The sequence below is a fragment of the Crotalus tigris genome, unplaced genomic scaffold, assembly GCF_016545835.1.
Source record: "Crotalus tigris isolate CLP2741 ecotype Arizona unplaced genomic scaffold, ASM1654583v1 scf7180000017753.6788120, whole genome shotgun sequence".
NCBI lineage: Eukaryota > Metazoa > Chordata > Lepidosauria > Squamata > Viperidae > Crotalus > Crotalus tigris.
The window spans coordinates 4,110,752-4,135,500 of record NW_024096615.1 but is presented as its reverse complement, the minus strand read 5'-3'; the positions used below and the strand labels follow the sequence as shown (position 1 = coordinate 4,135,500).

Sequence of the window (24,749 nt, the reverse complement as noted above, 5' to 3'; positions counted from 1 at the left end):
GTGGATTTGGTCCAGTGCTTAGAGAAGTGGTGCTCAACCTGTGGGTCGGGACCCCATTTGGGGTCAAACGACCATTTCACGGGGGTTGCCAAACAACGCAGTCCACCATTTTTTTTCCCCTTTTCCTTAGCTGTGCTACTCCCTTTTATTCTATTGGCTTTTGAAAGCCAATAGAATTAGACTCTCTTGAATAGAGTCTAATTCTATTGGCTTTCAAAAGCCAATAGGAATTGTCCAGGCTGTCTCTGCCCTGCTGAGCCTGCCAAAAGTCCCACGCTACAAAAAGTCCCACTCTACAAACGGTGCTGCACCAGTTGAGTAGTCCTCGACTTACGACCGGTTGAGTAGTCCTCGACTTACGACCGGTTGGGAGTCGCGGCATTAAAAAGGTTGAGAACCACTGGCTTAGAGCGATTGTCTCATATCTTATTTTCAACTTGTCTTGCACTCGTTTCTTTTTTTATCTTCTCTGCAGCATAGCTTTTTGCCAGTTTCCTGACTAAATTCTTTCCGATTTGTTCTGCCCTATCCTGTGTTGTAACATTTTGCAACGCACAGATGTTCTTTTTTGTTTAAAGCAAAGTTGGTCCCTTTAAAAAAAAGGGAAAAAAAGAATATGTAGTTCCCCAGGATAACTCTTGCTTCATCTGTTTTTTTTTCTCTTCTGCTGTGAATCGTTGCGACACATTTGCACCGAATTGGGATTAAAGAGCGAATTCCACTGGAATTCCCGCAACAGGTAGAAACTGGGTGAAATCAGACAACAAATAAATATTTTTTCCCCTGTTGTTTTAGATTAGACAATGATTAGTGAAAGGATCAGATTTTGCAAAACCACTGCCCGAGAAACGCGTACGCAAAGAGTTGGTTTCTTTCAGCGCTGTGTAAGTAATTATTTTTCAGTATCGAAATTGCTTAAGAAACCTTTGATTACTTAATCTGTTTTCGGGTGATTTCTGAAGCAGGATCTTAAATTATTTTCGATGGAAAGGGAAATCTAGGTGAGCGAAAGAGGACAAGGAGACAGTGAGGGGAAAGGAAGCATGCCACCGCAAGGAATAGATGAAATGAATAAAGGATTTTATTTTATTTTTTTATATAAAATTTTATTTGTTTGTAAAATTTTAACTCAGGGTCGAAATGAGGAGTCCTTGGTGCTCTCTGAGCTTGCAAATGTTTCATTATCCAAACTAGGGAACATCATCAGTGCCAGACTGGTTTGTGTAATGAAATGTCTGCAAGAAAATAACCAAAACTCTATAGTTCTCCTCCTTCTCCTCCTCCTCCTCCTCCTCCTCCTCCTCCTCCTCCCTCCTCCTCCTCTCCTCCTCCTCCTCCTCCTCTGTGCAAATTCCACTCCCTTCTAGCACTGATGATGTTCCCTAGTTGGGTAATGAAACATCTGCAAGAAAACAATCAAGCTCAGAGAGCACCAAGGACCCACAGTCTTTCCTCCTCCTCCTCCTCCTCCTCCTCCTCCTCCTCCTCCTCCTCCTCCTCCTCCTCCTCCTCCTCCTCCTCCTCCTCCTCCTCCTCCTCCTCACAAACCCCGCTCCCTTCTAGCACTGATGATGTTGCTTAGTTTGGGCCAGGAAAGGTCTGCAAGAAAACAAGCAAGCTTAGAGAGCACCAAGGGCTGCTTACTGTATATGTGAAATGCTTTTGCCAAATACACTGTTTCTGAAATCGGACATTTCCTATTTTTATTCAGAGTGGACACAAGGTGTGAAAGGTTTATGATTCCCAAAATGCAGTCCCTTTGTAGCAATTCTCAAAAGTATCAGATACTCTTCTTTAAAAGAAAGCAAACATAGAAGGAGCAAATTGGCATCTGAGGTGCAGTCAAGTCTGATAAACAGCGGCAGTCTGAAACGTTTTAGGCTAAGCGGCAGGTATGAACTGATGATGGGCTAAATATCTAGCTTCTGCATTAAACTAGTCGCATAACAAAAATGATTTTACAAATTATTTGATAAGTAAACAATTCTGTATTATATAGATTACAAGGGCAACACATTTCAGCTTTGATAGAACCTGTGTTAAGTTGGGCTGTTCTGGAATACTTGCTACTCTGAAGGATCAATTTTGATGCTACGATAGCAGTAAAATCAGCATTAACGAGATTTATTAAATCTTGAGTTACGCAGGAAACCCGTTATAAGCATGAATTAAAATAAACTAAAGGAAATGTGAAGCAGCAAGCTGAAATAAATCAAATTGGAAACACTAAGGCCAAATAATGCAGCATCACTTGGTATGTCGTTGAAAATCATTGCAGGCCATGTGACTATTTATTTACCCCAGCAGAAAAGAGGAAAGAATAGAGAAAGCAGGGTAAAGGAAAAAAAAATGCTCCAAGAGACAAATTTGATTTTTTTTTTTATGCTACCTTGAGTAGTCCATAGGCTCAAAGGTGGAAAGAGTTGATGATTCAACAACTGTAGCTCCCGTACAATTTCATGAGGAGATACCAGTAATTGCTGTTATTAGATTGTGTGCCTTTGGTGATCTGCTACCTAATGCCTGATAGATTAACCTAATTAATATCATTTGCCTCCAGGAAAAGGCTTTAAGTGTGTCATGTCTAAAAAATATGCAAGCTCAGTTTTTCCTCCACCTTGATTTAAGCTGACCTGATAAATATTTTCTTTTAAAGGAGGGGAGGTTATTCCATTTTGTTTCCAGAAAGACACTGATGATTAACTAGTCCGGCAGCTATTGAAGAAATCAGATATTTGCACATGCAAACTATTTATACAGCTTGCTTAATTGTTTACCCTGAAACAAGGACAGATTTTTTTTTGGTTCTTGTTCTCTAGTAGAAAAAAACAGGGTCTTCTGGATTGTTACACTGCTATGGGATGATGCATGTTAAGGATAGGCACTTGTCCCTTTCCTTGATTTTCTTATTTCTATTCCTATTATTATTATATTATTATATTATTATTATTATTATTATTATTATTATTATTATTATTATTATTATTATTATTATTATTATTAGCTGTACCCACCCATGCGTTGCTATGGCTCAGTGTGGTTAAATGGAAAAGAAAGAAAAGAGAAAGCGCATGTTTGTAATATGTTTAATTTCACAATGCTTGTGGGTATACAATATTTTTTGTTGTTCCATTGTGTGTGCAGATATAGAGATTACATCCAACAGATGGCACTGTTTTTCAAAAAAGCATGTTTTACCTGTCACAGGTATGACATCTATATAATATAGATATATAAAAACACATGTGTATTCGAATGCAACGTTGTGTCAAAATTTCAAAGTAATCGGTGAAGAACTTTCAGAGATGTAAGATTTTGAACAAATGAACATTTACATTTTTATTTATATATAGATTATTGTTGTTGTTGTTGTTGTTGTTATTATTATTATTGTTATTATTATTATTATATTTCCCACCTTAAAATGCAATCTCCAAAATGAAAGAAAAAAAGGCATATAAGGACAGAGCAAAACTAAACAAGACATTTAAAAAGTGCATAGGAAGAAAAACACATACATAGATTGCCCCCCCCCTCAGTTGATCAATATATTTCAAGAATAATAATCAGCCTCCTCCTCCACCAAAACAGGTCCACAATTTATGAACTTCTACAATTCTGTTTACCTGACAAGGTTGATCTGGCACCTGTCTACTATAAGAAAATTTTAGATAGATAGATAGATAGATAGATAGATAGATAGATAGATAGATAGATAGATAGATAGATAGATAGATAGATAGATAGAAGAGAGAGAGAGAGAGAGAGAGAGCGAGAGAGAGAGAGAGAGAGAGAGAGAGAGAGAGAGATGAACTGGCTGGAAGGCAACCTTGAGCCCTGTCAGGATCGAACTGCTGGCATTGGGCAGAGTTTGTCTGCGATATTGCATTTTAATACTGCACCACCACAGCTCCTCATAGAAAGTCCACAGCAGCTTCTTCTGATTTAACATAAACCACCGCTTGATTTTCAAATAGTCAATTTTGGATGACAAAGAAGTTATTTAGGGATTGTTCTACATAACAGAAAGCCTGCCATTTCTGGGTGAGGTAAGGCTTGATCTAAAATGGATATTTTAAAGAGTGTCTACTGAATAATGTGGGGTGGAGATGATTCTCACAATCTTGCTCTCCCACATCCTTTTTTTTTTAAAAAAAAAATGATATACCATCAACGTACATATTTTTTACTAGTCCTATGGATATTTTCTTTGTTTTCTTTTTCCTTTTTTTAATTTATTGTTTCATTAGTAATAGTAATAATGATGATAAAGTTGGAAGGAATCTTGGAGGTCATCTAGTCCAACCCCCTGCTCAGGCAGGAAACCCTATACCATTTTGGACAAATGGCTGTCCAGTTTCTTCTTAAAAACTTCCAGTGTTGGAGCATTCACCGTTTCTGGAGGCAGGTTGTTCCACTGGTTAATTGTTCTCACTGTCAGGAAGTTTCTCCTTAGTTCTAGGTTGCTTCTCTCCTTGATGAGTTTCCATCTGTTGCTTCTTGTCCTGCCTTCAGGTGCTTTGGAGATTAGCTTGAAATTAAATTATTAAATTAATAATTAAATTAAAGTAATAATTGTTGTTTCTTGTCCTGCCTTCAGGTGCTTTGGAAAATAGCTTGACTCCCTCTTCTTTGTGGCAGCCCCTAAGATATTGGAACATTGGCTATCATGTCCCCCCTCGTCCTTCTCTTCGTTAAACTAGAGATTATTAGACACCATTATTTCACTTTTGCATTGTTTTAACTTCTTTTCAATTTCTCTTTCTTTTTTTTTTTTATGGTCGTGAACCACCTAGAGTAGCCAGAGTGCAAGATAGGCAGCAAATACTGTAAATTTAATAACCACAATAACAGTAATAGGACTTCAGAATTCAGACAGACAGGCACCTGCCACAAAGCACCCCAGATGTATCAATAGTTGATAAGAAAGAAAAAAAATTCTGGATAGTGGATGTGGCAGTACCTGGAGACAGCAGCATAGAAGAGGAAAACACTGGAAAAGATAAACAAAATACAAAGACTTGTAAAAAGAACTAAAACAACTGTGGTAAAAGATAGTACAAATAGCGATAGGCAATCCCAAACCATCTGGAGATTCCTTGAACATCATTGGCATTGACAAATTTATCATCAGTCAATTGCAAAAGGCAGCTTGATGTGGATCAGTTTTATCCTGCAATGATATCTGTAATACCATAAAACATCCACGCCTTCCTATCCCAGGTCTTTGAGAAGGACTCAATAGATGGATAAAAATATTGAAGTCTGAACATCTGGCTGATGGTGCAATGAATCATAATATACAATATAAATATCCTGTGATATAGAATATATGAATCACAAATGTTGTAGGAAGCGTTAGGATGATTCCTGTAATCCTAGTTGGTGACAGGTATAGCTAATAGGTATAGGTGATATAATAGTATTGCTTGAGTAGGCATTAAGGCAATTTCTATTCTTCAATCCCTCACATAATATGAAAAGAAGCTGCAATCCTCTTTGCTTCTGATGACCTCAAAACACAGGAAAGAATAGGGGAACATCATCACCCAGTCAATGGTTTCCCCCAATTGATCAATGGAAAAGAGAAAAAAAAAGCCATCCAATCCTTGTTCCACCATCTGACCCACCACAAAATATCAGTGTCATGGTTCCAACAGATGACACTCTTCAAAGAACTTCGAGGCATTGTTTACCTTGAAGAATCTTTATTCAAGTAGCTTAGCATCCGCACGTACATAGGCAAAGACAAAATCTGAATTCCCCTCCCCTGAGCACATTGTATCTAATTTCCTCCTCTAATTAACAGTCCTAAATCACATTCTCCAATTAGTTTGAAATGCAGGCTTTCCCTCCAGTTCTTCAACCCGCCATTTCTTATCATCTCTTATTTCAAAAACCTTGGTTCTCACCCTAGTTACAGTATTGTTATGTCTAACTAAACTCCCATGCACATTCCTCCTCACCCCCTGCCCCGGTATCATCTAATTCTAACTCTAATTCTAAGAGTAAAATATAAGAAGGAAAATGGCTGCATCTCCATATGTTGTCAAAGCAAGAACATCCGATGTTAGCAGCATTGACAATCAGAATGTTATTTACCACAAACAAAAGGAAAACAAAATATGTACTATTTTCCCCCTCTTTAAGTCTCATTCTTAAGATATGCACCTTCACGCTTTCTACATCCTGATGCTGGGAGTGTCACTGGTGAAACCGCAACATTCTGAAATGTGCAGATGTGAAGAGAAAGTTAACATCTGCTCTGTGGTTGCTGGCATTAATGGATTACCAGGGACCCCAGGGAGCAATGGCTTACCAGGGAGAGACGGGGCGGAAGGTCCTCCAGGGCCAAAAGGAGATTCAGGTACAGTATAAACAATTCTTTAGATTTTCTTAGATCTATGTTGAGCATAAACATTAAGGCCAGAGTCATTGTTCAGTGGTAAATTATACATCATGTAGGAGGAAGTAAAGGCTATAAAAACTCTGGCGTTTTTCATCAGAGAGAGTTTACATTCATTTTTCTCCCATAGAGAAGAGCTTTTGTGTGTACCACCAATGGATGGTTGACATTATATATGGTGAACAATTGAGGGAAGTAGATATGTGGAGTAGAGTAGAGTAGAGTAGAGTAGAATAGAATAGAATAGAATAGAATAGAATAGAATAGAATAGAATAGAATAGAATAGAATAGAATAGAATAGAATAGAATAGAATAGAATGCAGAATGGAATAGGAGTTGAATAGAATAGAATAAAAATACGGAATGGAATGGAATGGAATAGAATAGAATAGAATAGAATAGAATAGAATAGAATAGAATAGAATAGAAATACAGAATAGAATAGAATAGAATAGAATAGAATAGAATAGAATAGAATAGAATAGAATAGAATAGAATAGAATAGAATGCAAAATGGAATAGGAATGGAATAGAATAGAATAAAAATACAGAATAGAATAGAATAGAATAGAATAGAATAGAATAGAATAGAATAGAATAGAATAGAATAGAATGCAAAATGGAATAGGAATGGAATAGAATAGAATAAAAATATGGAATAGAATAGAACAGAACAGAACAGAACAGAACAGAATAGAATAGAATAGAATAGAATAGAATAGAAGCTGGAAGGGACCTTGGAGATCGAGCCCCCTGCTCAAGCAGGAGGACCTATACCATCTCAGAAAGGTGATTGTCCACTCTCTTTTTGAAAACCTCCAGTGATGGAGTGCCCACAATTTCTGGTGGTAAACTGTTCCACTGGTTGATTGTCCTCACTGTCAGGAAGTTTCTCCTTAATTCCAGGTTGCTTCTCTCTTTGATCAGCTTCCAACCCTTGTTTCTCGTAGTCTAACAAAGAGAAGGACTAGGATGCCACGATAGCAGTCCTGCAATATTTGAGGAACTGTCACAGAAAAGACAGGGTTGACCTATTCTCCAAAACAAACGATGGCAGGACAAGAAGTAATGGATGGAAAGTCATCAAGGAGAGATCCAATCTAGAACTAAGTAAAAATTTCCTGACAGTGAGAAACATTAATCAGTGGAACAGCTTGCCTTCAGAAGTCATGGGTGCTCCATCACGGGAGATTTCCAAAAAGAGAATCGACAGCCATTTGTCTGGAACGGCATAGGGTTTCTGCTTGAGCAAGGGGCTGGACTAGAAGACCTCCAAGGTCCCTTCCAACTTTATTTCTCAAACGTGGCGATGGTTCCACGTTTCCTGCACAATATGTTTAGCGCAACTCTTTCAATGCTTCTGATCTTGTGGCTCTTATTAACCACGGTCATCAGTTTCTTCACCTATCTTTTTGTGCATTTTCCTTATTTAATTGGCAGGTTTCAAAGGAATACAGGGACCTCCAGGAAAAGCTGGACCTCCTGGCTCAAATGGAGAACAAGGGCTGAAAGGGGATCAAGGGCTGAAAGGAGAAAAAGGAGACAGTGCAGGTAAAGATAAGACATGGCACGGAGCTGAAGATTTTACAAATCCTTTTTTGGTTTTTTTAATGTGGAGTAGTAAAAGGATATACAATGATTCTTTCCTCTCTTCATTTTGCCTGGTGAAAAATGTTCAGTTATCACCAGGCAGTAACTGAACCTTTACTCAAATAAAGACACCGTCGCTCTTCTTATTATCCATTATTTTTGGCCTGCTTAAACTTCATGTGTCCCCTCTATTTGTCTTTTATATGGATAGATTAATCAAATAAGCCTTTGGTAGATCAGTTGACTGGATGGATGAATCATCCTAGCACTCTATTAAGGCCATAAAAAGCGCCCTTCTCAAGAATTGGGATCAAATGAGATTGGAGCCCAGTAATTGTTGTTCTTGAAGAGTATTGCTTTAGGGCAGTGGTTCTCAACCTGTGGGTCGGGACCCCATTTGGGGTCGAACGACCATTTCATGGGGGTCGCCAAACAACGCAGTCCGCCATTTTTTCCCCCTTTTCCTTAGCTGTGCTACTCCCTTTTATTCTATTGGTTTTTGAAAGCCAATAGAATAGACTCTCTTGAATAGAGTCTAATTTTATTGGCTTTCAACAGCCAGTAGGAATTGTCCAGGCTGTCTCTGCCCTGCTGAGCCCGCCAAAAGTCCCATTCTGCAAATGGTGCTGCCCCAATTGAGTAGTCCTCGACTTATGACCAGTTGAGTAGTCCTCGACTTACGACCGGTTGGGGGTCGCGGCATTAAAAAGGTTGAGAACCACTGCTTTAGGGCTTCTGTTTTTTGTCTTTCAGGATGTTGGTTTTTTATTCTTTCATGCATGGTTTTTTTTGTTGTTGTTGTTTTGAGATATCCAGCTTTAGGTAAACAACTACAAGGAAACACTCCAGTGTACGAATGGCACACGGGGCACAAATTTATGGAGCAGTACGTAACAAAACATCAGGATTTCTGACATTTGCAGCAAGAGCCTGGTAGCATCATTTCAGATTGACACCTTTATTAAAGGGCATGAGCTTCGCTGAACTCACGAAGGCTTACGCCTTTTGGTGTAATTGGTTCATCAGAAATGAGTTGATCAGATTCCTCCTGATTTTTGGCTTTTCTCCTGCCGCACATCTGGCTATCCAAATTGTACAACTGTGTCAACGTTCCATGGAAAGCACAAGTTTTACGTATAAAACTTTCAAAGGATCTTAGAAGCAAAGTCAAAAAGCCAGGCTTTCAGAGGTGTTTTGGTTTTTTTTTAAACTATTTTGCTTCGGACAGCAGTGAAGAATAATTTTCTCTTTTCATATCCTTTAGAGGTTGAAGTTCTTAAAACCCAGATTCGTGATTTACAAGTAGAGCTGCAGGTTGTTAAGGCGACGACAAGTAAGAACCATGCAGGTAAGACAGAATCATCTCTTTGGGAATACTTACAAAGACTTTCATGAATACTTTTGGGGGGTCCTTGGTGCTAAGCTTGGTTGTTTTCTTGCAGATGTTTCATTGCCAACATGGTAACATCATCATGTAGTGATGATGTTACCTAGCTTGGTAATGAAACATCTGTGAGAAAACAACCACGCTCAGAGGGCAACAAGGTCTTCCCAAATAGTCTCCTCTATAAAAAATACTTTCCTCTGGAGAAAGTATTAAATGTTGAAATGAGAGAAATTTTGTTTATTTAATTAAAGATATTTGGAAATTATCAGAAAACAAGAATATTACATTGTACTATTAATTGGCTGATGTAAGATGGTGAGAATTCAAATAGATAAGACGTGTATCCTGAATATTAGGTCTGGTGATGAATGGTGATAAAGGGAATTGGGATGAATTAAAACTTGGAAATCATAAATACTAAATGTTAAATTTAAATATTAAGGGTAAATTAAAAAATTGGGGAAAAACGAACCAGGACGTTGATTGTCTAAAAAGATTGAATGTTAAAACAACTAGGACATGTATCAACAAATTGTTGATAAATGTAAGAAAGTTATTTTTATCTAATCGATATAGTAAGAATTGTATGAATTTAAACGCGAGACTGAATACTAAGGGGAAAAGAGAGGAAATATTGAAGGCAATCATTTGAGATCTGTACTAAAGATATTTGTATGTTACTGAATTATTGACCAACTCAGCTGCCATGTTGCTTTTCAAATATTTAAATGTGAAAATAGAAAACCAATGAAAAGTGAAAATATGTGTATAATAATGTATAATAATAATAATATGAATTATTCTTAGTAAGAAGTAGAATATGAAGGAAGAAAAATGTAAATAAGAAACAACGGAGCAATAAGGACAAATATTCTAAAGAAGAATAAGGGAGGAAATGTAAATAATAGAAGATTACCATTACGCAATCGCTGTAAAAAAAAAGGGAGAGGAGTATATACTGTGTGTGTATGTGTGTTGTGTTTTGCTTTGTTTTGTTTTGTTTTGTTGGTTAAAAATAAAAAAAAATTGAAAAAAAAAAAGAAAAATTTTCAAAAAAAGGAAAACTTTATTCTGATACTTCCTGATGATACTTCAGTTCGTTTGATGTCAAGATCAGGATGGCTCCTAAAATGGATTTCTCGCCCTCGAAAAACAGCTGAGAAAGAATTTATCTTTGGGTTATTGTTGTTTTTTCCTAGATTTTCTACAGGCTGCTTTCCCAAACTTCACCGTAATAAGAAACAAAAAAATTGCATCTAACGGAGCCGAAGCCAATTATGACACTGCCAAAGCCACCTGCTCCAGGTTTGGGGGGCAGCTCGCGTCTCCGAGAAACGGGGAAGAAAACGCCGCCTTAGCAAAACTGGCGTCAAAACTTGGAAAACATGCTTTTCTTGGGATGACTGACCGGGAGAGAGAAGGTAGTTTTAAGCACCTCAACGGGGACCAAATGCAATACTCACGGTGGGCAAAAGGCGAACCTAACGGAGAACAAGAGGATTGTATAGAGTTATACCTGGATGGCCAGTGGAATGATGTGGACTGCAATATAATTCGATTAATCGTCTGTGAGTTTTAATCCAACCATCCTCCTCTAAACTTGTCAGGCTAGCAAAAAACAGATTTCCAAAATCCACGGTGTTCGCCTATAACTTCAGAACACGAGCAAAATGACCAGCGAGGTATCACAAGGCTTTACAAGATTGACTCGAGCAACGGTCAAACAGACAAACAAGCATCGGAGCAATTTTGTGTAATTTAATTCAGCTTGGGTGCACTTTGGAGGCTGGGTGTGTTTATGAGAAATGTTTGTGACAACGCAGCTAATAAATAATGCATTGGCAATTGTCATGTTTAGATAATCACATATTAAACTGTCCGCTTCATGTAGTATTTATTTGTGTTTTATTGGTTAAATATATTGTATCTACTGTCCGTGATGATATATTCCATCAAACCAATATCACTTAACTGCCTTTTAACACTTTAGCAACCATCTTATCAGGACTATTTATGGCTTTTAATGCAAAATCCTTTCCAGAGGATGATGGGGTTTGGAAATACCTTTTTCATTTTAAAAGGAGCCCAAATAGTACTATTGGGGGGGGGATGTTTGTACTCTGACCAATAGAGTGGTCAAACAAATTTCTAATACATTTCTTAATGGGTAATCCTCCTGTCTGATTCACAGTTTGCAGACATGGAAAGCATCCACATAAAAACCCTTCTAGTTATTTCCCCGTTGCTTTGCCCACTTTTTTTTTAACCCTCCAAAATATCCATCAAGATGGGGGGGAAAATAAAATTGATCTCGAAGTTATTTTAATGACCAGCATCGTGTTACAAAATGGAACCAAATATAGCAGGAAGATGTGATCAACAATCAATCGGCCGTGGACTAAATAAAGTCTGATTTGATTCTTTTTTCTTTTTTTACAAATTTTATTTATAATACAGTTAAAAAGTAACAAACATTGGATTTGACGTGACATTCCAGTATATATATTCTTATCAGATTGTTCCACTTTTTACAATCAATTCTTCATCTCTACATATACATCTAAGTTTTATATACAATACTTATTCTAAAATAACATATATTTCTATCTTAACATTCATCTTTAATCCCAACCGTCTGATTTTTTGATAAAAGAGGCTTTCTTATGCTGGTATATATTTTTCCAAGAAAGAAAGAAAGAAAGAAAGAAAGAAAGAAAGAAAGAAAGAAAGAAAGAAAGAAAGAAAGAAAGAAAGAAAGAAAGTTCATCTCTCGCTGCCTCTACAAAGTTCCAGGAAATGGATAAAAAAAAAAATCAAATGTTGAATTTTGGCAGAGAAATGACCAATTTTCAGTGGCAAATTTTTGATGAGAATAAAAATGAGACAGGTTCACAAAAGTTCTCCAAACCGAATGACTAACCAAGCCAGAACTAGCAATTAAATCGGAATACAATTATCAAATCCATAACAAAGTCAGATCACAAATGACTGATGATCATTTCCTCTTTGGAAAAATTACAGACATTGTCTCTAAGAGTTGTTGTTTGATCTTGATCGCAATGCCAGAGTGTTCCTGATTAATGTTTGCCCTTTTGTTAAACCTTCCAATGAATAGCAGGGCTGAAAGAAATACAGGCTTGGTTTAAAGATTATCAAATTGGGGGGGGGGAAACAAATAAGGAAAGGACACTGCCCCCCCCCCAAAAAGAGATCATTAATTGTGATAATCCAAACATATTATAGTTTTACTGAATTCTATTTGATGTTGATGTGCTTTAGATTAATAAAAATAGAGAATGGATCGGTCCTGTTCTTTTTACGCAATCTCCCTTTCTCATTCTTGAAATCTAAAATCCAGACCCTCTCATCAGCTACTTATGCATACAGCAATTCTTGAATCCTTTCCCATTCTTCCTTCAGTCTTTTCCCTTACTGATTCAGTAAGACAGTAAGCCTGGCCATAAAATCCCCATCCTAAAAGGACCGCCTCCATCTTTTATCCTGATCAGTAGATTTCACACGTTATGACATCACTATCAAATTTCTAGGACATTATACTGCGATATCTAACGGCTCAATTCCACAAAATTAATTTGCAAACTGTTAGGACAGTTACCTTCTAAAGGACATTGTTTATGAACAATATGCAACCAAACGTAGAGAACTGTTTCCAGAGAAATCCCTTAAAGGAGCATCAGTATAACGTAATTTCTAATGTGATACAGTGGTGCTAATAATAAAAAAACCATATTTTAAACAGAAGATTGTTAAGAATATTGCACGAGACTTAGGTTTTCTGCTGCATTATCTAAATCTTGACTCAGAACTGAACAAGATCAGGAGGGACAAATTTTTCAACCATTAACTTATCACCACTACGAGGAAAAAAAACCAATCATAATTTGATTTGAGAACCAGTTTGGTCTAGTGATTAAGGCTCCAGGTTGGAAACCACGAGATATGAGTTCTAGTACAGCCTTAGCTATGAAAGACAGCTGGGTGACTTTTGGCCAGCCCCTCTCTTTCAGCCCACCCTACCTCATAAGGTTGTTGTGAGGAAAATAGGAGTAGGAAGGTGTATTGGTTATGTTCACACCACCTCAAGGTATTTGTAAAAATAATAAGGGGGGGATACAAATCGATCCATCCATCAACAATATTATAGCAATTTCACCTTAGAATATTGCAGGATCGTATGCAAAGAGTAGCCATTTTTTAATTTTTGTTAAATCTGTGACACTGCAGTGCCATTTTAATTTTACTTTTTTTCCCATTGCGTTATTAAAATAGCTCTATTCTCAACAGACAAAGCGAAACAGTCTCAGATCAAGAAGAAAATCTATCTGGGCCCACAAGGGAAGCAAATAATTAATTGTGTTGATGGAAATGAGAAACATTTGATGTAAAATCGCTGGTGATTCCTTTCTAAATCTGTCAGTCAGTCAGTTGAGAATCTTTCGAGACATTTCTGCAAACTGGGAAGGGCTTAAGACTTTATCCTTAAATATTTGCTTGAACCAAATGTAAAGAGCCAGAATATTCCTTGCTTATGGTTTAAAACCTCCCGACAATACTTGCTTTGTGATTAATATCAATCAATCTGAATAGACCTGGAAGGGACCTTGGAGGTCTTTTAGTCCAACCCCCTGCTCAAGCAGGAGACCCTATACCATTTCAGACAGATGGCTGTCCAGTCTCTACTTGAAAGCCTCCAGTGATGGAGCACCCACAACTAAGGTATTTGAAAAAAAGGGGTTAGGCCCTTCTGGAATGTTTTGATCTTGATCTAGCTAACAACCTTAGGTTTTCCTGATGGGTTCCCCATCCAAATATTAATCAGGGACAACCCTATTTGGCTTTCAAGGGTGGCCTCCAACAGTGAGACGGATCTCAGAGTCCTAGTGGACAATCACTTAAACATGAGCCAGCCGTGTGCTGCAGCTGCCAAAAAGGCCAACATGGTGCTGGGCTGCATTAACAGAGGGATAGAATCAAGATCATGTGAAGTATTAATACCACTTTACAATGCCTTGGTAAGGCCACACTTGGAATACTGCATCCAGTTTTGGTCACCACGATGTAAAAAAGATGCTGAGACTCTAGAAAGAGTACAGAGAACAGCAACAAAGATGATTAGGGGATTGGAGGCTAAAACATATAAGGAACGGTTGCTGGAATTGGGTATGTCTAGTTTAATGAAGAGAAGGACGAGGGGGGACATGATAGCAGCCTTCCATTCAAAGTAACAACAGCAATGAAAAAAAGTGGCCTAGGACTGTTTTTCACACTTAGAATCACACAATCATAAAATGGGGCAAAGCTCGCTTAACAAATGCCTCATTTAGCAACAGAAAGTTTTGGTTCAATTGTGGCCATTAATCAAGGATTGTCACGTACTATTTCCTGAATCTGAGATCTGATTTTTATTATGGCTTACCAGGAGAGTGGCGAATTCACTAGCACACCTCTAGTACTATGCGGTAAATGAGTAGTAAAATCGATGGAGAATTCTGAGAAATTCTGTCAGGCACAAAGGATCAGGATCATATGTTAAGTCAAAAGTTTTATTGCTGAAGCCTAGACAAGTATCTAGTCAACTGAAGTTCAGTACTAAGTTGATGCCAAATAAGGGTCAATGGAATTCAAGACACAGTTGCACTTGGACTCTTGGTGAGAATGTAATGACTCTAAAATGATTAGACATCAGATTTGCTTTCTGTTACAAAGTTATTTTGCACATTGGAGCATAGGCCCACCGTTTAATTGACTGTTCCCCAGACCACGTTTCATATTTTACTGAAAAACCTTCCTTTCCATTAAACGGCCATAGATGTAATCCTGGTACATTGGCATGTTGCAACATAAGTAAACACGGTATTTCAAAGCTTTGCAATTCTATTCTATTCTATTCCTTATTCTATTCTATTCCTTATTCTATTCTATTCTATTCTATTCTATTCTATTCTATTCTATTCTATTCTATTCTATTCTATTCCTTATTCTATTCTATTCTATTCTATTCTATTCTATTCTATTCTATTCTATTCTATTCCTTATTCTATTCTATTCTATTCCTTATTCTATTCTATTCTATTCTATTCTATTCTATTCTATTCTATTCTATTCTATTCCTTATTCTCTTCTCTTCTCTTCTATTCCTTATTCTGTCGTGTCCTGTTCTATCCTATTCATTAATATTATAGCAATTTCACGTTAAGATTTTACAGGATCATATGCAAGAATAATCAATCTTATGCAAAAACACCCCAAACTAGCCAGTTTTAATATTTATTAAATTGGTGACACTGCAGTACAATTTTAATGTTACTTTCTTCCCTTGCATTATCAAAATAGCTCTATTCTTGAGAGACAAAAGAAAAACAGTTTCAGAACAAGAAGAAAATTTTCCCATTTAAAAAAAATCTATTTGGGCCCATGAGGAAAGCAAATAATTAATTGTGTTGATAGAAATAAGAAACACTCGGTGTAAAATCATGGTGATTCCTTTCTAAATTGGTCAGTCAATCAGTTGAGAAACTTCAGTGGCATTTCTGCAAGACTGAGAATGGATTAAGGATTTGTCCTTAAATATTTGCTTGCACCAGATATAAAGACTTCAAATGCTCCTTGCTTATGCTTCAAAACTTCCCGACAATACTTGCTTTGTCATTTTCTTAGAAGAGTCAATAAGGAAACAATGGGGACGTCACAGCCCTAAGTGATACGGATCTGGGCTGAGAAATGTGGTTTGAATATCGTGACTCAGAACATTTATTCTTAAAATGCGAACGTGAAATGCGAGACCTCATTACATAAGCCATTGTCTATAAATGGAAACCTTAAAGTCTACAAAATTATTCTTCCCAAGACGGCTGTGAAAAACTGGAAATCACAAAGTAAGTGATCTGACTTTTGACTCAACCCTGGAAAAAAATATACTTCATGTAAAAATCACTGCTGATTCTTTTCTAAATCTGTCAGTCAATCAGCTGAGAACCTTTGGAGACATTTTTTGCAAGCCTGGGAACGGAGTAAGGATTTAGCGTTAAATATTTGCTTTCACGGACTATAAAGAGCTAGAGTTAAGTTAAAAAAAAATGGCCGCGGTGTTTCTCTATGCAGACTGCTGAATATAGAACTAAGAGTTTATTTGATTGAGCAATCAGAATGGTTGTTTTTAATTAATGGAAGACCTCAGAAAGGTAAGTCTCATTACTATGTGCTATTTAAGCATGGGCATTCCCTTTTGCAAGGCATGACTTAACTCCATGTATACTTTTTACACTAATGAGGGCTGGCATTGAAACAGGGACTTTCTTATTTTATCAGTTATTGGATAGATGATAGATAGATAGATAGATAGATAGATAGATAGATAGATAGATATAGAGACAGAGACAGAGATAGAGACAAATAAAATAGAGAGAGAGAGAGAGACAGAGAGACAGAGATAGAGATAGAGATAGAGACAAATGAAATAGAGATAGATAGATGATAGATAGATAGATAGATAGATAGATAGATAGATAGATAGATAGAGGGTGGGTAGGTAGGTAGATAGGTAGGTAGGTAGATAGATAGATAGATAGATAGATAGATAGATAGATAGATAGATAGATAGATAGATAGATAGATAGATAGATAAAAGAATATTAAAAATAAAAGCATGATTCCTGGGTGTGTACATGGTGAGAATAAAATATGATCACCAGGAAAAGTTAAAACATTAAAAGTTTTAATATAAAACAGAAGTTTTAAATAAAAACATTAAAAGTTTTAAAAAGTTAGCAACCTAGCTTTCGTTGGCTCCTGCCAACTTCATCAGGGCGTACACAAATCAACGGGAGTAAACATTTATATGTAAGTTAACGCCTGCGCTCAACTTCTGGGCCATGTAACGCTAGGATTGGCCGACCTGGACCTATTACACGGCCCAGGAGTCCAGCGCAGGGATTAACTTACATATAAATGTTTACTCCTGTTGATTTGTGTACGCCCTGATGAAGTTGGCAGGAGCCAACGAAAGCTAGGTTGCTAACTTCTTAAAACTTTTAATGTTTTTATTTAAAACTTCTGTTTTATATTAAAACTTTTAATGTTTTAACTTTTCCTGGTGATCATATTTTATTCTCACCATAGATAGATAGATAGATAGATAGATAGATAGATAGATAGATAGACAGAGAGACAGAGAGAGACAGACAGAAGAAGAAGACAGAGAGGGAGAGGGAGATAGACAGAGGCAGACACAGACAGAGACAGAGAGAAAGACACACACAAATACACACACGCACATGCACACACACACACACACAGAGAGAGAGAGAGAGAGAGAGAGAGAGAGAGAGGACTTTAGTGGTATCTGAATTTCTTTCTCTTTCTGCACGCACTAATATGAGTAAGGAAATATCTGTAGGTACCCAACAAGGATTTCACAATCAACAGTTCAGGAACTGGTTCCATATCCAGTAACTAACAACTAATGCAGGATAACTTCTTTTATATTATTTTTTGTCATCTTAGGCCAAACATCCAAACCATGCTGACATTTCTAATGATTCTTCAGCTGGCCTTGGAGGTCTCACTCCAAGAAACCCCCAAATCAGCTACTTCTCCTCAAGACTGGCTGCAAAACGCATGCACATTAATTATGTGTGGACCTAACAAAGGAGGTCCCAGAACAGAAACAGCTGTTCAAGGTATCTAAAGATCTGCATGAGAGTGTGTGCTGCTTTTTCTTTCTATGCGTAAAAGGAGGGGGGCAGATATTTTGTGTCTTCTCACAACCCACTGACCCAAGTTCAGCTACCATGAGGAAAGGTTGCAGAGATATGAAGTAGAAGAAAAAACCCCAAACTTTGTATCAGGACAGTCCAGTTACTAAAGCAACTTAATTCTGTAACTGTACTGTTATTAAGTGTGCTAATAACTCAGATGTGCAATTTTGAATAAATGCCCTTTTCTCAAAAATAAGCAGAAAGTTCAGATCGCCGTAATCAGATCCTGATCCAATAGTTTGAATCTGTGTGGAGAAGCAGCACAAATTATTCAAATTATTGGATCAGGATCTGATTCAGTCATTTGAACTTTCTACTTATATTGAGAAAAGAAACTTCTTCAACATTGCATATCTGAGCTACTAGCATTGAGTAAGTGAGTTACTAATACACTATTGTTGGAACCTAAGTAGTAATTCAGTAATGCTAACTAATGCACATAGGTGTTTGCTCCAACCCATCATTCTTGTCATTAATGTCCTCACATCATGTGCATTGTTTGTGGTTTGTATGATCACACTGTGACTTGTGTGGTGTCCCTGGCCCTGCCTCACCCAACTAGTGGAGTAGAAGGCTTAGCAAGGATTAGGAAGTAAAACATGAGCAGTGGTAACAAAATCACTACATGGTTTAAAAAGTTTGAAAGGTTAGTGCTATGTGAGGAACCATGGTGGATAAGGATGCTGTGGGAGTGGAAAGACTTCTTTTGAATCATTGAGCCAATCTCTCTTTCCCTTAAAAAATCACCAGGACTTCAACAGTTTTCAAGCCCATCAGAACTTCTGGCTAACTCTGCACCAAACAGAGAGAAACTGGGGAGAGAAACAAGAGGTGAGATTCATTTTCCAGACAAGAAATTTACTATGATGAAAAAAAATACTGTGAGTCTACCCTCCATCCCACAAAAAAGGGGGCTGGGAAAAATTAGGAGAGAGAAAAAATAAAGGAAGGGGAGGGAATTATTTATAATGCAAATACCAACAGGACGTAGAAGATAATTTAACTTACCACACTGTTTATTCATTTATTCTATTTATTAGGCTGCCCATCTCACTTGAGGGTGACCCCGGGCAGCTTACAATCATTAAAACCCAGAGTAACATTAAAACAGTAAATGGTGGCATTGAATTAGTTAAGATTGATAGAAATAGAGAGGAAGGGAACGAGATGCACATTGGGATGAGGAAGTGGAGTCTTATCTTAGTCCATCAACCACCTCCAAAGTAATGTCTCCCCCCATCCATTGAGGATCCAGGCCAGTTGACAAAGGTCTTCAGGCCCTTTCAGATTATCCTCTTTTTCTAAATACAGTTTATCTTCAAAACATTCTAGTGAGGCAGGCTAGGGCGGGGACCACGGACCTGCTCGCCTCTATTTATTTTAGTGAGATTTCTTGTTATCCTTGGCCACAATCCTGCTCAAACCAAATCATAAGATCTTAGAGTCACACACCATTCAGTCGGGTTTGTTTTAATCATTGTTTGCTGACTAAATCATGCCCGGCTTTCATTCACCCATCAAAGGTACGTGGTTGGCTGAAGCCTAGCGGTTGGCTTCCAACATCCATGCTAATGTGTTGTAGGACCGAAACAACTTTGTAAATTCTGCTCTATGCCTCAGGGTTGTGTGTAAACTCCACCACATAATGACCTATTCAATAGACTCTGCCTAGGTTTGTGTTAACTTCACAACCACCAATTTCATTCTTCCGCCTCTTTATAGTGTATTTGTACAAGGTGCAAGCAAACAAACTTTGATATCTGATCACTGTCATGAGTACATCTGGTTTACAGGTCTGGGGTTGTTTGAAGGATCAAAATGAAAGCAACTCTTCAGCTCTGACAGCAAAGCAACATTACAGAAATTTCTTTTTTTTTCTTTTGCCCATCAATATTCTTAGCTCTTTTCCTCCTCTGATATCTCTTCTGCTCCTCAAACAAAATTAAGAGGGCCTCTTGTTTATCCATTGTTAGACTATCCCTCAAAGAAACATTCCCCCAATCTTCCTTGGCTCACAGGTTTTTGGTTTTTTTTTTTTTCATTTCTTGAACTTGTGCATACAGTATTTATACAAGGTTGTTTTACTTCCTGTTCCAAACAAGGGAGCGGTCATTTTACCTGCTGAATTATTACTTGCTTCTCAGACAAACATAATTGTGGTCCACCCAAAATCAAAGAGAGATTTATAACTCACTATATTCTATGGGGAAAACTTGCCCAACCAGCCTTTTTATCAATAGCTAAGTTGAGATCTGCATAAAACACTGGAAGACAGGAAATCCATTGTTTGGGGTTGGTGAACTTCCTTCTGTCTTATTATGAAGGTTAGTCTGCTTCTTATTCAACCAATAGAGACACTGTGTTCAGTAGAAGAAAAAAAATTCATGAGGGAAAATAATATTAGGAATCAACGGAGGTGATGTTAAATATCTGCGGTATTAAATTCCCAAACTCAAGGACATATAAGCTCTGAAATATCTCTTTGTATCATGAATGGATATCTTCTGCATGAATGTTTGAGTCAACGTTTGGTGAATATCTACATGAGAGACTTCACAAGCAATAGCAATAGCACTTAGACTTATATGCCACTTCACAGTGCTTTAACAGCTCTCTCTAAGCGGTTTAGACCATATTGCCTCCAACAATCTGGGTCCTTATTGTTACCAGCCTTGGAAGGATGGAAGGCTGAGCCAATAGCAATAGTACTTAGACTTATATACCACTTCACAGTGCTTTACAGCCCTCTCTAAGTGGTTTACAGAGTCAACCTCTTCCCCCCCCCCCAACAATCTGGATCCTCATTTTACCAATGTCAGAAGGATGGAAGGCTGAGTCAGCCTTGAGCTGGTGATTGCCAGTCTGCTGGCAGACAGCAGAAGTAGCCTACAGTGTACTGCATTCTAACCACTGCATCATCACGGCGCTTACAAGAATGTATAATTATGAAGCATATACTTCCAAAGATAGAATACCATTTTTCATATATTCCCTAAAAGTGACATTAATCTTCATTTAATTCCAATCACATTTCCTGCTGCAAAATATATGAGGTGACCCTCATGGTTTCTTCAAAAAAAAAAAAAAAAAAAAGACCCGACAAATCCAATCTGAAGTAAGAGCTTTGGGAATGTTCTCCAAAGTCATGGCGGTTATACATTTCATTCTTTTCCTTGAAAAGTCTCTAACTGAATGTGATATCAATGAGGAAGTCTAATTCAATTATGTTCCCATCCAGAGCTTGAACTTCTTAAGTTGCAAGTCAAAGAACTTCAGATTCAGATGGGCATTCTCAAAGCTACCTTCATCAACATTCAACAAGGTAAGACATTGGGAAGAAGGGGTTGGCCTCTTCCGGGATGTTTGTTTCCACCTCTTGATCTAGCTAACAATCCTAGGTTTCTCTGCTGGGTTTCCCATCCAAATATTAATCAGGGACAACCCTGTTTGGCTTTCAAGGATGGGCCTCCAACAGTGGCTCTGAAAACACAACAGGCATTCTCTCCTGTGGATTTCTCAACAACAACAACAATAATAATAAAGTTGGAAGGGACCTTGGAGGTCATCTAGTCCAATCCCCTGCTCAGGCAGGAAACCCTATACCATTTCAGACAAATGGCTGTCCAGTCTCTTCTTAAAAACTTCCAGTGTTGGAGAAGGAAGGAAGGAAAGAAGGAAGGAAGGAAGGAAGGAAGGAAGGAAGGAAGGAAGGAAGGGAGGAAAGGAGGGAGAAAGGGAGGGAGAGAGGGAGGGAGGGAAAAAAAGAATAACAGAATAACAGACTTGGAAGGGACCTTGGAGGTCATCTAGTCCAACCTCCTGCTCAGGCAGGAAACCCTATACCATTTCAGACAAATGGCTGCCCAGTCTCTTCTTAAAAACTTCCAGTGGGACAACCTGCCTCCAGAAGTTGTGAATGCTCCAACAGTGGAAGTTTTTAAGAAGAGATTGGACCACCATTTGTCTGAAATGGTAGAGCTTTCCTGCCTGAGCAGGGGGTTGGTCTAGAAGACCTCCAAGGTCTCTTCCAACTTTGTTACTCTGCTCTACTCTACTCTACTCTACTCTACTCTACTCTATTCTTTCATTCCATATTCTGTTCTATTCTACTCTACTCTATTCTTTCATTCCATATTCTATTCTATTCTATTCTACTCTACTCTACTCTACTCTATTAACTAAAGTTCAACACAAAGTTGATGTCAGATAAGGAGCAACAAATTCAAGATAAGATTGCACTTGGACTGTTGGTGGGAATATAATGCCTCTAAGCTGATTATTATTAGATGACAGATTTGCTTTTTAATTCAAAAGTTATGTTGCACACTGGAGCATAGGCCCATTGTTTGATGAGCTATTTCCCAGACCATGTTTTATATTTTGCTGAAACACTTTCCATTAAAGTGCTATAGATATAATCCTGGCACATCGGTATGTTGCAACATAAATAAACATGGCATTTCAACGCTTTGCCATTCTCTCTCCTTCTAGCTGTCCTGACTCCCAATGGAGCAATTGTTGATGATAAAATTTTCAAGAGAGTTGACACTAAGGGAGATTTCCAGGCCGCCAAAAACAGCTGCGAATACATGGGTGGCAATCTTGCTTTGCCGAGGAATGTGGCAGAGAACAGAGCCCTCCAAACAATAGTAGGATGGCGTAAGGAACAAGCAATTCTGGGAATTACTTATAGGACAACTGGAAACAGGTTTGAGGATCTGAATGGCCAGCCCCTAGGATTTCTCAACTGGGCTCAAGGAGAGCCGAATAACCTTGGCTACGAAAAATGCGTGGAAATACACCCGGATGGGTACTGGCATAATAGACATTGTGACCTTGGCTGGTCAATCATCTGTGAATTTAAAATCTAACAGACGTTGAGTTGGGAGAAAGAAAAGAATTCCAACGTAGAGTTGAAAAAGAAAGCTTACTCTGTGCATCACAAAGGCAGTCTCTAGCATAGGGCAAGTAAGTCTTAATCCAATAGTTTTCAGCAAGGATATTTGAAGTCAAGTTTTACTCCGTTGACTTCAGCCTTGTCATTCCAATGGAAGTTGCCTTCTTCTAGCATCTCACTCAAACCAACCATCTTGGAATCCTCAGTCCTCCTCTGAAGTAGTCAGCAGACCTGATGCTGCTTAGCTTCTACGATCCATCCTCAGATACATGTTGCCATCTTCCAAGTCTTCTCTAGCATAGCTTAGCTAGCAAAACTTGCACTAAAATGTAGCAATTATAGATCCATTTTCCCATCATTTCTAAATAAACCCATTTCCTACCAGCATTTGTTGCTTGAGACTCTATTTTTTTTATTCACAATGAGAGGCAGCTTAATAGACATGATCCTACAATAGTCTTGCTCTATTTCCCAGAAATCTTTGGACAGTTATGCAAAGGATTCTTCGGAGCCTTGGTAGGGCTAGAATTTGGGGATATTCCTGTGGGCAAATATCATTTTGCACCAAAGGATCCGGATTTGAATTTAAAATTTATTATAGTAATTGTGTTGTGAGCCCAAGAGATCAGAGGTGAACCATAATACATTCTAGCTAGCTTAGTAAAGGAGGTTTGGCCTGGTGGATTAACCAAAAAATTGGTTTAATACTAGGATGTTTGATTAGAATTAAAATATTTGAAGATCCATGGGTCTAGTTGTTGTTGTTGTTAATTGCGAAGTCGTGTCCAACCCATCGTGACCCCATGGACAACGTTCCTCCAGGCCTTCCTGTCTTCTACCATCTTCTGGAGTCCATTTAAGCTCACGCCTACTGCTTCAGTGACTCCATCCAGCCATCTCATTCTCTGTCGTCCCTTTCTTCTATTGCCCTCAATCTTTCCCAGCATTGTGGGTCTAATTAGCCTTAATTAATGATCAGCCTCCTCCTCATTCTTATCCTTGATCTCTACATCCATTCCCAAATTAAAAATGCATTTCATTACCTTACCCAACAAGAAAGTACTGTAGGACAAAATAATAGTCTAAGCTAAATCTGAGAAAAAGGCACCGGGAAATGAAAAGCAAGGAAATGAAATTCCTGCAGTCAAAAACAGCCATTTCTTGGACAGACTTACATTGAGGATCAAAGAAGAAAAAAAAGATACAGAATATTTTCAAACATGGAACCTACTTTATCAATGGCTGGAGAAACAGGACAGAGAGCGGGCAACTAAATCTCATTTTTGATGTGTGCCACTTGTGCCCACAGTATAAAATGACAATAAAGGTTATCTTATCTTAACTTGTATTACTAAGAAAAACAAATCAAGCCAGACAATATGTTGTTCATTAAGCACTAATGAATTGTAATAATAGAAAATTAATAAAATACTATAAAAAAAACCCCGGCCATTTGTCTCTCAATATAGCATCCTGGCTTATTAAAGTGCCCAATTTGATCTCTGTTAAGTTTTTTTTTTTCCTGGCACAACACTAACAGAACATAGTCTGAATAGCACAAGACAATAGTATACACTAAAGTTGCCAGCTGTGATCTAGCACATATATCTGAGCAATTAGCACCTCTGGAGGGGTAGAAATGGGGAAGGATAGAAAGTGTAGGGATTCCCAAGAGGCCATCCATGGATCAT

At 37.9% G+C, this 24,749-nt stretch overlaps 2 protein-coding genes across 5 annotated transcripts; both read left to right on the top strand.

The window, feature by feature from the left end:
- Nucleotides 1-750: 750 nt before the first annotated feature.
- On the top strand, nt 751-11,277 carry LOC120306821 (mannose-binding protein C-like). 3 transcript variants are annotated; one of them, XM_039340737.1, is made up of 6 exons: nt 767-884; nt 1,712-1,892; nt 6,151-6,367; nt 7,848-7,958; nt 9,262-9,345; nt 10,584-11,277. In XM_039340737.1, the coding sequence occupies exons 3-6, from the start codon at nt 6,166-6,168 to the stop codon at nt 10,961-10,963; spliced, it is 777 nt and encodes a 258-aa protein (XP_039196671.1). In that variant the 5' UTR covers nt 767-884; nt 1,712-1,892; nt 6,151-6,165; the 3' UTR covers nt 10,964-11,277. The 3 variants fall into 3 exon arrangements, with proteins under 3 accessions (XP_039196670.1, XP_039196671.1, XP_039196672.1); XM_039340736.1 differs by lacking the exon at nt 1,712-1,892 and having other exon boundaries at nt 751-884; XM_039340738.1 differs by lacking the exons at nt 767-884; nt 1,712-1,892 and adding an exon at nt 3,872-4,049.
- A 4,778-nt stretch (nt 11,278-16,055) lies between these two features.
- LOC120306820 (pulmonary surfactant-associated protein D-like) lies at nt 16,056-23,673 on the top strand. 2 transcript variants are annotated; one of them, XM_039340734.1, is made up of 5 exons: nt 16,056-16,280; nt 17,908-18,083; nt 18,912-18,992; nt 21,400-21,483; nt 22,653-23,673. In XM_039340734.1, exons 2-5 carry the CDS (start codon nt 17,924-17,926, stop codon nt 23,030-23,032), a joined length of 705 nt encoding a protein of 234 aa, XP_039196668.1. In that variant the 5' UTR covers nt 16,056-16,280; nt 17,908-17,923; the 3' UTR covers nt 23,033-23,673. The 2 variants fall into 2 exon arrangements, with proteins under 2 accessions (XP_039196668.1, XP_039196669.1); XM_039340735.1 differs by lacking the exon at nt 16,056-16,280 and adding an exon at nt 16,398-16,586.
- The last annotated feature ends 1,076 nt before the right edge of the window (nt 23,674-24,749 follow it).

Coding starts and splice junctions, on each gene's coding strand:
- LOC120306821 (XM_039340736.1), top strand. CDS start 6,166: ATGCACCTTCACGCTTTCTACATCCTGATGCTGGGAGTGTCACTGGTG. Junction 7,959..9,261: donor AGAAAAAGGAGACAGTGCAG/GTAAAGATAAGA, acceptor CATATCCTTTAG/AGGTTGAAGTTCTTAAAACC. Junction 9,346..10,583: donor GACAAGTAAGAACCATGCAG/GTAAGACAGAAT, acceptor GTTTTTTCCTAG/ATTTTCTACAGGCTGCTTTC.
- LOC120306820 (XM_039340734.1), top strand. CDS start 17,924: ATGCTGACATTTCTAATGATTCTTCAGCTGGCCTTGGAGGTCTCACTC. Junction 18,084..18,911: donor AACAGAAACAGCTGTTCAAG/GTATCTAAAGAT, acceptor AAAAATCACCAG/GACTTCAACAGTTTTCAAGC. Junction 18,993..21,399: donor ACTGGGGAGAGAAACAAGAG/GTGAGATTCATT, acceptor GTTCCCATCCAG/AGCTTGAACTTCTTAAGTTG.